This window comes from Trichoplusia ni, chromosome 2 (assembly GCF_003590095.1).
Source record: "Trichoplusia ni isolate ovarian cell line Hi5 chromosome 2, tn1, whole genome shotgun sequence".
Lineage (NCBI taxonomy): Eukaryota > Metazoa > Arthropoda > Insecta > Lepidoptera > Noctuidae > Trichoplusia > Trichoplusia ni.
Genome location: NC_039479.1, coordinates 12191893 through 12203888, shown reverse-complemented (window position 1 = coordinate 12203888; position 11996 = coordinate 12191893). Strand labels below are relative to the sequence as shown.

General features: G+C 33.6%; 1 protein-coding gene across 1 annotated transcript; it reads left to right on the top strand.

Moving 5' to 3' along the window:
• Positions 1 to 1550: 1550 nt before the first annotated feature.
• On the top strand, positions 1551 to 11721 carry LOC113507412. Its single transcript, XM_026890273.1, has 3 exons — positions 1551 to 1655; positions 5941 to 6004; positions 11356 to 11721. Exons 2-3 carry the CDS (start codon positions 5957 to 5959, stop codon positions 11704 to 11706), a joined length of 399 nt encoding a protein of 132 aa, XP_026746074.1. The 5' UTR covers positions 1551 to 1655; positions 5941 to 5956; the 3' UTR covers positions 11707 to 11721.
• Positions 11722 to 11996: the final 275 nt, after the last annotated feature.

Genomic DNA, 11996 nt, shown 5'->3' with positions numbered 1-11996 from the left:
GGTTTTTCTATAGCTCGGTAGCTTCATAGCTAAAACTTTCGTAGATTTTCTATAGGTACAAAAACACGATTCTCAAACAGAGGAGGTTAGCACGATATCTAAGAAAGTTACCCCCGAACCATTGCAGGCGAAACATGAAATGATGAAAATTTCCGATTACTTGATTGCCTACACTTGACTATCTACACCTTTGCATACAAAATTGTCTTTTACTAATTAGAAAGTTACTCACTGTACTGGTGTTGCAACACCTGCCACGACCTGTCTAACCTTTGGTGTTGCGATCTGTTTCTTCCTGTCTCATTTGTATTCAAGTTCATCTCTCTCGACTATTTCTAGCACCTCTATTTTAAACCTTTGGAATCTTTCCGTAAGATCTTCGGAGTTTACGGGATAATTAAAGTATTTTTTTTAAAGCCGTGAGTTCTAACTTTAGCATTTATTATTAGCGATATATACAGACTTACAATAAAAGCAGCTTAGATAATAAGTGAAATATAGCTAAAAACTCCATTTTTTTTGTGATTTAGGACAATTAGTCGACATTTTTGTTATGCAGTTGACATAATGTAACAGATTTAAAACAATACACCGATTTGTATGTATAAAGCGACAATATTTGCATGAATTCTTATGTAAGGCGTAATCGCGGTTATAGAAAGTGTATGTTACGTTGTGTGAGCACATCAAATTATTAATTCTAGTCAGCTCTAACGAAATCGTGATGAAAGCGATCGTGAGTGAAGAGCTACTGACAGGCAATTATGTGGAACCAACTCCGTAAATAATGTTGGTTTATTGGAAAAATCTGGGCTTTGTGTAGTAACTGCCATAATTGAGGGTAAAATGAAATCCATTTCAAATCATATTTGATTTGGTGATTCGAATTTCGACCCGTAAAATATTGGCGGTATATTCCACATTCAAAGTGTATTTCTATTTACAGCTAAGCTGAATATTCAATACAATTTCGATGACTTGTGATTCGAAGTTTGAATTCTAAATTCAATTTGAACACTTCAGATTCAATTTGGTAATACGAGTTTTTTATTCATTTAAAAAGTCTTTTTACCACTTTTTGTAAATACGTCAATGATTACTTATTTACTATTAGATACTATTTATATAACTAGATTTTGAGTAAATTTAAGTTAACCACAAATCATCACGCTTGTTTACTTCATAATCTCAGACTTAATAAAAGGAAGGAGTTTATTTCATAACACATACATACAATTTTATTATTTACTCTTTCTAACATTACCGTTCATAACATAATATATTATGAAAGTATTGTAGACCAAATTAATAATATTAAAATTGAAAAGAATTTATTGAGGCCTCAAGCAGTCCATCTTTCTTTTATATTGACTCAAATGGCGGAATTTATTAAAAATAATAAAGTCGAATTTCGAACATTGCGGAATATTATAAACCTCTTTGCACCTAAGTACTTAGTCTATAAACTCTTGTTGTAAACATATTATCTGCATTTATTTTTTATATCTTTTTCGATTAGAAATTAATGCTGCTTTTATCTTTACGAATTGATAGATTATCATAATCTGAAATTGTCCAGTAAAATATTTAGTGCGGCGGGGAGACGGCCGAAGGCCGGTCCGTAATTAGATTTCATTTGTTTTATCTGAAACGTGGTGAGTAAATTAATAAATGTATATTTTTTAAGAACTTTTAGCATATTTAAATGTTGCTTAACTGTTTTGTTTTTTTTTTTTGTGGAAAGTAGTGGTTTTTTGTACGTGTAACAAGTGCAAGGAAATTGGTCCTTGATGGCGCCTTGTTTTGTGAAATATGTTATAACTCGTTTGAACTACTTGTACATAGTTATTAGGTACACCATATTAGTGCGTTTGTTCGTAACTTTAAAGACATAATTATAATGTGTATTTTTTATTAAGATGTTTTTTATAAGATCATAATAATGGTACAATTAATATGTGTTGATTAAATTCTATGCGGATATACATAAAACACTTAAATATGACAAGTTTACAAACAAGCAGGAATTGATCAAATTGTATATTTTTTGTGGTTTCTAACAAAACCTATAATTGCTTTTTTTAAACATTAAATAGTTACAATACGAAATATCACAAATCAGCTAATTAGTTCGTTTATATCTAGAAAATGAAACTTACAGTAATTAGTCAGATACGCGTGTGCCTATAGCCAACTTTCCTCGTGATATGTAAATAAATCCATAAATTCTGACAATATCCGGGTCAATTGTATGTTATAATCAAACAAACATTAAGAGCAATATTTAGAATATATAGAACGAACAATATATAGAAAGACCAAAAACTAACTCCTATGTCTAAAGATGACGCTAAAAAATAGGTAACAAACCTACATACATTAAATTATCTCATTTATATTCAAAAATATATTAAAACGCTATCTAAGCGCATACTTAGATACAGCAAATCTTAAGTCTAGCGTCACAATAATTACAAAAAGCGATCTTAACACCAAGCACTAAAGTCCTTATTAGTGCTATTGAATATGCTGTGTACTATATGTAATATCTGTTTAGATTAAATAGTACAATTTATTTTATAGCAACTTTATGTGATAAGACAAATGATTATGATAACGCAGATTATGATAGACCGTATCAGCAAAGCCGAATGAATATGTAATTGAAGACCGCACGCCATTTACATACATATGTTTTTAATTAGATAATTGCAAGTAATTAGGTATCGATATTAAATTACTTGTCTAATCTTCTCCTTTTGTAAAAGTGACTAGGGTTACGAACGCCATCTTTCGAAGAAAAAAATATAAAAACTTCTTTTTAAACACATGTCAGTAACCCACAATATTATGTAGTAATTGATACTCTCACTGAAAAATCGGATTTCCATATCCTACTGAACAGAAACCAAATGTATCATCAAACGTCCCCACTTAAGTATATTTTCAAATATTCCGTTATTCTTCCCCACTTTCAACCCCCACAACTTTAAACGGCTAACTCACGCGTGTTCAATCTAATTAGGTATGATACAATACTATGCAACGAGATGAGCAGATGATCTTATAGTATCTAATCGTTCTTCAAAATTAATACTTTTAATAATCTTTATGAGTCCTTGATAATACACTAGCAAAATATTAAATGAAATATTTTTCTAATAAACATAATTATAGTCGCTCTTCTTATTGCCGACTTATTTCTTTTAATGACAGTGTGATATAATGCCACCACGTTGTAAAAGCGAGGTACTTAGTTAATTAGTACTGTGTCAATAATGTTTCATTGAGTCATCAGTAAATATACCTATGTCATCATTGGCCTAGCCTTTTCCCAACTATGTTGGGGTCGGCTACCAGTCTAACCAGTTTCAGCTAAGTATCAGTGTTTTACAAGGAGCGACTGCCTATCTGACCTCCTCAACCCAGTTATTTGGGCAACACGATACCCCTTGGTTAGACTGGTTGTCAGACCTTTTCAAGCTTCTGACTACCTGTAACGACTGTCAAAGATGTAGGAATAACAGCCGGGACCCACAATTTAACGTGCCTTCCGAAACACGGAGGAACTCGTTATGACAAAGATGGAGTAAATATACCTTTGTACATACGAAAAAACAGATCGTGTCAAATTCAGCTCTCAAAGTTATGCCCTCACTACTTTCATCAGCCTAGCCTTAACGTGACATTCTGAAACACGGAGGAACTCGTTATGAAAAAGATGGCCACTAAAAAAAAACTGTTGATTTCCAAGAAAATGTATGTATAATATACAGTGGCCAAATCTTTACTTTAATATCCAAAAGTAAAAATCCACGGGTAAACTAGGGGTGTCAACTAGTTCTTATCATAAAGCTGCTTTCACATGCACTGATTATACATCCAAACAAAACACCTCTCTTGACGGTTGTGTCACCATCCATACTTTATTAAATGGTAACCCTGTACTTGTCTCCCTAAATAGAATAAGTTAGGAAGTCCCCGAAGTGGTATTACACTGTCAGTTTAAATAATGCAATACAACTGTGTAACGTGGTACAGGGTGACCTTGTTTCTGCTAACAAATTGTGTTACGTCTTCAACATAATTCTGCCGTTTTTGGGAACGGGAGTCCGTATCCAACAGTTCTTGTTACTTATTGGTTTCACAGGTACAATTTTTGATTTATGGGTATCCATTTTCGGTGTCTTTGGAGATCTGTATTAGGCCCACTAGTTACCGGGGTAGAGCTCTCCATTCTCCACGTTCCTATATGATACCATTTCTTTTACTTCCACGAAACATAATTTCTAATTCTGCCTTTTCCTTCTGCGCCTTTCAAAGTATTTTTATGTGCTAACCTCCTTCCTTATTGTTATAGCCAATGATAGTCACTGGTGAAAAATGTGGATTTCCCAAATATCAGAATCTGGAATCGTCAATCCGCAATTGACTAAGCATGGTCCAGTGGTAATTAATACCCCTTGACCACCACAATTATTGTAACACACCATATAGTAGTATTTATATTTTGTGGTTTATTTAAAAACTAAGTAAACCATACTTTTCATTTATTCATGTGTTACGTTGGAAAGTTATCATTCATAGCCCTAGTAATAATTATGTTATCTACTTGATAAATTATACTCAAGTACGTTTTTAGTGAATGAATAATTTATAACTATAAATATTTGCTTACTTAGCTACGTCAATACGTCCGTACTACGCAAATAGTACTAAATGCATTGTACTTCAAGCATTCGCCGATAGATGGCGTTGGCATCTAATAATAAACTGGGGAACAGTTGAAAACTAAATTTTATTTTTATTGTTTTTTTAATAAGTTAAACGTAACAACCAATAATGTTAAAACAAACAGTTGTGTAATTATGATTATGAGGTGTTCGAGAACTATAATAAATAAATAATAATAAATGCGGACAACATCACATACATTGTTCTGAACCCAAAGTAAGTTGCTGAAGCACTTGTGTTATGGAATTCAGATACAACGAAGGTACCACAAACACCCAGACCCGAGACAATGTAGAAATGTTAATTTTTACATTGACCCGACCGGGGATCGAACCCGGGACCTCAGAGCTAGCGACACCTTGAAACCGGTGCGTACGCCACTCGACCACGGAGGTCGTCAAACTTACCTTGTTTTGTGAGTTTCTCTACTCTTAGCATGGAACGTGCGAATTGAAATCTATGCTATAATTACCAACAGTGTAATGTCCAATCCCAATCTTCTAAAATGACAAGTCTAGGGTCCGCAGCCAGAGAAACGCAGAGCATGTATGGGCGATAACTCAACTTTTACTCTACTTAACCAAATGTAGGGGTCCGGTGTGTTTTGAGTCGGCGAGATTCCGACATATCCCCATGAGTTAGTTGCCCTTTTCGCGGACGGAGTGTAAAAGTTTACTCCGAAAAAAGCCTAAGGTCTTCAATAACTCTTGAGGGAAGACTGTGTCACACAGACATGTGCAAGTGAGACGTTGAGCTACGTGGTGATATGAGCTGACTTGTATCCACAACTGTGGACTGCTTAACTACTTCGAACTTCAAGAAGTCTACTGAAATGTGCGACAAAACTAATTAGCGCCAAGGACTAGGTACTACGCTAAGTAGACAGTTGACGACAACGTTATGTTTATTTAATAAAAAGAAAAAGTGGCTAGTTTTCTGCCTAATAGGGCTGTCAGTGTGAATTCACTTGGACAAAAATGTAGAAATGTAAGTTTCAACCTCTTCTCGTACCGCGGGTCTGCTGATTGCGATTTCCTGTGCAATCTATATGTGACTTAGTTACTCACATTGGGTTCATTATTTATCAAAAAGTCTTAGACATTGATTGGGCTGTCCCTTGATCGTCTTCAATTAAATTATTTTTATTAAGCATCTGCTTATTTTAGTTGAATTATAATTTAAATTAATGTTTTCTTTTGTCCACAGTTTCAAATCAAACACGATGGCTGACAACAGCAACTCTACGTTGGAGATGGGGACCAGCGACCAGGTAAGGAAACAAAATAATATCACGAAGAAAAAGGTTTTATTCATTCAGAGAATGTATAATAATAGTGGGTATACGTTTTATTTTAGTATTCTTTTTTTTATAAAATACGCAAGTATCTAATATCATTCGAAATTTACCTCACGGTCCAATTAGAATTTTCAGCTAAATGTGACAAAAACTTTGCTTGTAATATCGGCCCTACACATAAATACAGCCTTATAATTGCCAAACTTCATCGAAAAAAACAACAATGCAATACGCACCTTCAATATATTAGCTGCCGTAAATAATGCCTTCGTTTCGTTTCGCAAGGCCTTTTGTAATATCTTGCCGATACTTATACTATGTGATTTCAATGGTTAGCCCACACGTACTCATTTGTGTAATTGTCAATACTGATAAAAATATAATTTGATCTTAAATTAATTTAAAATCAATTTGCTAAAGTAAATGTTCGATAAAAAAAAAATAAGTGTCTATTACTTGACACTGTAGTGATGTTGTTAATATTTATAGAATTCATTTTTATTTCAAAAAGAGTTTTAATACATATAAAAACGTGGGAATTTTTTTACGTTGCTTTAAAAGGATACGCTCAAACTATTGGCCACAGATAAAGACAACAATATACACATATGAGAATGTTTACCGATTTCTGTTATTATTTTAATTTTATGTGAATTAATTTGCATAAATAATTCACTCGACATCCGCGTGTAGTATACCATGTATAACACTTTTAAGATGAATTAATGAAGCTGCATACAGTAGTTATAGAATTCATAAAGAAGTAGAAGTGTTTAACGATGAATACGTTCAACATACTCCTAAATCTAAGGTTTATTACGAAGCAAAGGGACCTTATTCATAAGACTACTAGCTTTTCGCCCGCGTCGATGTCGGTTATATCGCGTTTCCAAGAGAACTCTTCAAAAGTCCGGGATAAAAACTATCCTATGTTCTTTCTCAAGGTCAACTCTATCTCTGTACCAAAATTCATTAAAATCAGTTCAGTGGTTTAGACGTGAAAGCGTAACAGACAGACAGAGTTACTTTTGCATTTATAATATTAGTAGGGATGGTAGGGATTCATATGTATGTATGGAAAGGCTATATCTCATAAACTGCAACAGTATAATGCTGTTTTTTTTTCACAAATTGTATTTACGTTAGCAAGGAATCTTATTAAATAGAATTATCTCCGGACCATAGAAGCTTTTCTTCATAAAAGAGTTGATTTATGTAATAACGTCTTATTATCTTCCCCATAACGACCAGTTTAGTTCAGAATCTTTCCGAAGACTAATCCTCGAACTATCCAAGGACAATAATTAGATTTCATGAAGCAAGGAAAACATTTTCAAAGGCAATACGAATAAGTTGCCGAATGTTTTTATTATAACAAATTAAGGGAAATATTAAATAATAATTCGTAACATAAAAATGCGATAAAGGAGCACGTGTAGACATTACACGTGCCCGCATTGTATCCAACAACAATTATTATAATTTATAACGATTGAACTGGGGACATACGTCATTATATTTTTAATTTAACACACACTTGTCTTACAAAATTGAATAAAATAACATTATTTCAGTTAATTGTATTGGTTTTCAATTATACAAGTTTCGGAATTTGTAATTTTTAGTATAGAAACAGTTTTAACTCAAAACTTGAAGCTACGACTACTCGTTAAACCTACCAATCGTTTTATCTTCTAAGCTACCGAGGTCAATTTTCTTAAGTTTAAATCCTTTCATTTTTAGAGTTCCGTAATATCCATCTTGTATTTTACTTGTTGTATTACTGGCGTCTATAAGGACGTATGAATGACTGACAGGTAAAGCCCCTACAGATAAGTCATTGGCACTGTACAAACAATTAAACAAAAACCAGTGAATCAACGGGTAAACTCCCGGATATTTTTATGGAAACCGCGTATTTGTCCACCCATTCAAAAAAGTCTTGATAACTTTTTTCTGTCTTATTACATTTTTTTAATTAACTTAAAAAATGCTTATTTTGTAGCCAAAAAAAGGCGAAAATTTCTCCCATTTCAATCCAGATTCCTTTCGGTAGAATTTGTAAATAATGGTGGGCCGAAAAGACGATAACAAGATTAAATTGATCTCTTCTTAAAAAAAAAATAATTAAATAAGCTATATCCGTAAAAAAAAACAATAAAACAAAGTCTAAAGGGTTCGGATGACTTAATAAAACGAGAGTATTTACCTATAAAAGGCATGATAAATTCATAATTGATGCTAAAAGCTATGTTAGCTCAGCTGATAACCTTCGATAACCCCCAGTAGTAGTAACATGTAAAAACTAATCAAGGTCTGCGTGTGCGTTGAGTCCATTCCTCTCGGTTTACGTGAACGGTATGGCCGCGGCTTGTTAAACGGATTTGACAGAAAAATATTGTGGTGTAGTATGTTATATTGTGTAGTGCTAATAGAACAGTGAGCAAGGAATGCAGTTTAGCGTTGAAAGTGAAATTGAAACGTAATGTGTGTTGTTTTTTGTTTTTGTGATTTTGTTTTTATTGACGACGATTTCTTTTTGTTTTGAAATTGTGTCTACTTTGCTAATTTAATACAAATGCTTCATATCGTTGAAGTGAAAGAAAAAATATATATTTACGTATTTATCATTATAGCGCTATAGTAATCCTGAAGGATGACCTAACTTACTGAATTGATAGTTCAAACATCTTTGAACACAATAAGAATATAATTTATATTGTTGTTTTTATAATGTGGCATTAAGAAGTACATACAACTAGAAATAATTTATGAGGCAAAATAACGTTTGCGGGGCAGCTAGTGTGTGTACAAAATGTTTGCGAATAGTCGGCAAAGAATGTCAGAAAGTGTTTTATACGTTAGAAACAATATTAATTTGTGTGTTTAGGTCACCGTGATAATTAAGCCAGTTGGTTATATTTGAGGAAAATCCCGTCGAAACCTATAAAGTCAATGATAAAAAGCTAAAGCGAATGCCTTACTATGAAACTTAATAGGATAACCGGTGAATAAACATTGAATTTTATGCAAGTATTCAATTGAAATTTACATTCTGTGTATTAGCAAATACTATCAGGTTTAATAATTATTAATCAATGTAAATAACGTGTAAACTAAGTACGTGTAAACGTGTAAACTAAATTGGGATAAGGGCAGGGGAATGATGATGAATGATGTAAATAACGTGTAAACATGTGTTTTATCAAATAAAATATTTTAGCTATTCGTGCATTTTAGAAACCAGTGTTGGAACTCACAATCTCAAGGAAAAAAGAAATTGGAAGTAATCTTATAGGATTTGCTATAGTAGTTTTTGTTTCTATTGTCAAAAATATGTTTTGTGGAATGTCTTTTCTTTTGTGAATATTGGTCGGAATGTTGAATAGGGAATACCAAAATGACATTTATTTCAAGTAGCAAGGACTAATATTTATGTTCTTCCACGGAATAAATTTGTACTGAAATGGTTGCTATGTAACTCTGTTAGATCAACGGTTATCCGCGAACCGTTCCCGACCGTCTTCGGCAATGTGGAATGATGGTGCACAGATTATAGGCAGGCAAACCCTTCATCTTCGTTCAAATTCCAATATTTTCAATCCAGGTTTCCTCGCGATGCTTTTTTTTTACTATTTAAGAATGTGCATATAACTTCAAAAAATTCATTAGAACTTACCCAAAAATCGCAGCATTTCGAATAGAGGTTAAGGTTACCCTAACAGTTTGCTAAATAATACATAATATTTACGATTTTAGACCTTAAGGACCGACTTATCGGTGAAAATGTGTGTAGTATCCGTTTAGTAGATACGGATACTTTAAGATAAGATGAGATTAAAGCAATCCAACAGACACAGCTTGAGATATGAAGTCAAATACCATATCTACATTTGGTTCAAGGCTCATGAAATCTAACTAAATAATTTTGTGAGGAATATCAATAAAATCTTTTTTTTTTGGAAACTGTTCAAACCTGTTGCTAACAATTTTGATTACTGTAAGAGATACGCCTTGCCCCACTTCAAAACATAGACTTTTGCCTAGCACCAGTTGCAAAGTAAATATAAACCTTAAAAAACAGCTTGATCAAAAACATGCATGTAGTCTCTACATGCCAAAAGTTTTAACAAAGTTCTTTAAGTTTCTTTATAACGATAAATTGCTGTTAACCTTCGATGCCGCTCTCGCCTTAGGCCTTCCTTCATATACATAATAACTTGACGCAGGACGAATAATAAAACAAGCCATTCATTATATGTTGATACAAATAAATTGGACAAAACGTCTCGTCATCGGTGTACACAGAAAAAAAACTAAAACATCCCGGCCGTACTGAGAACCTCCTTCTTGTGGTCGGATAAAAATGACAGTAGGGAAACGCTTACGTACTCTGAGAGCTAGGTTGTAGCTGTAATTTGCTAATTTAGATCAGTAATTCCTTATTTAAAAAATACATATATACAAAAGAAGCAGAAGCGGTTAATACCTACAAAACCAAAAATGCAATTTAATACCTAATTACATTTTATTATACTGCGAGACCAAAAACTAATCGACATTCGTAACATACTGAGCAACAAAAAAGAAATCTTTACTAAAACCGCATCGTAACTTCCTAATTACACAAACTATGAACAACAAGCGATAATTGATTGACTTAAATTGCGATGTTGCCCCTCATTTGCAAGGAATTTTGAATCAACATTGTGCTATTAACAAATAGTTCACTTTAGATTAATGAGGTAACTGCCAACTTGTTATACGGGTAATGTCTTAACCTTCGTTCAGGTGAAGTGGACATTTATCGACACAATATATGTGCCAGTGCTCTCCAACAGTTGTGATACGCTTAGGTAAATAAAATAAATAGGCAATTGTTTACAATCAAATAGTAAATCACAGTTAGTGCGCTATTATTATAACTTTTTCCAATTTATAATTGAGTAAGTCGGTTTTCTGTCACGTGATCATCAGGATTGAAAGAATAGTTGCGGATCGAATCGAAGTCGATCGACTGGATACCCTGCCGCTGCGTCACCTGATTAAGGACATCAATTACATATGTCCGAAACTTGTCTGAAAATGTCTATAAAAACGAGTTATTATTGTTATTTCAAAAAAACAAATCCCTTTTTAATTTTGATTGTTTATAAAATCGAAAATCAAGTTTCCATATTTTTTTAAGGACAGAAGAATATTATTATGTTTCCTGTTCATTTTTTGACTAAAAGGCAACCACCAACACTTTTTTAACGTTCTTACACATTTTTCTTATCACTTCTATTGAAATTTATATATGACTAAAACCCATTTCCTCACAGGTCCTGGTCGCAACCAAGCGGAAGAAGACACTAAGTTACCTCATCGGGTTCGTCGCCATGGTGGTTGCTATAGCAGTGGTGGTCACTCTGGTGGTTGTCCTATCGGGCAACGAAGGAGGCGAGGCTTCGCCCATTGAAGGTCCCGATGCCCCCACGACGTACATACCACCTCCCCCTACGCAAACCACGACCGCCGCTGCGACAACCGAAGGAGACTATTCAACTTCAGAAGCACCTACAACGGAACTGCCACCTAGTCCATTAGAGCTACAGGATATTATAGATGGATTGTATTCTCCACCGTCTTTTAATGCCTCTTGGGCGTCAGGTATGTTAATTGATTATTTATAACATTGATGACGTATTGTATTGTTGTGTACTAGAACGATGAAGTTCTTAACTACCATGTTTCCGTTTTTGGGCATTTTTATCAGAAATTATCATCTATATTGTGAAGTAATTTTGAGATGCTTGAAACATTTCAATTTAAGTGTACTTCTACGGCAACAAAATCTTAAAGAGCTCCCCCAGTTTGTCCAAGCAAGAACTAAGTTTTTCGGCAAACATTGATGATAAAAATGTATGCTTTTGTGGAAATTCGAGTAATACCTTTTTTTCGTGGTTTCCGCCTAAGGGAACAT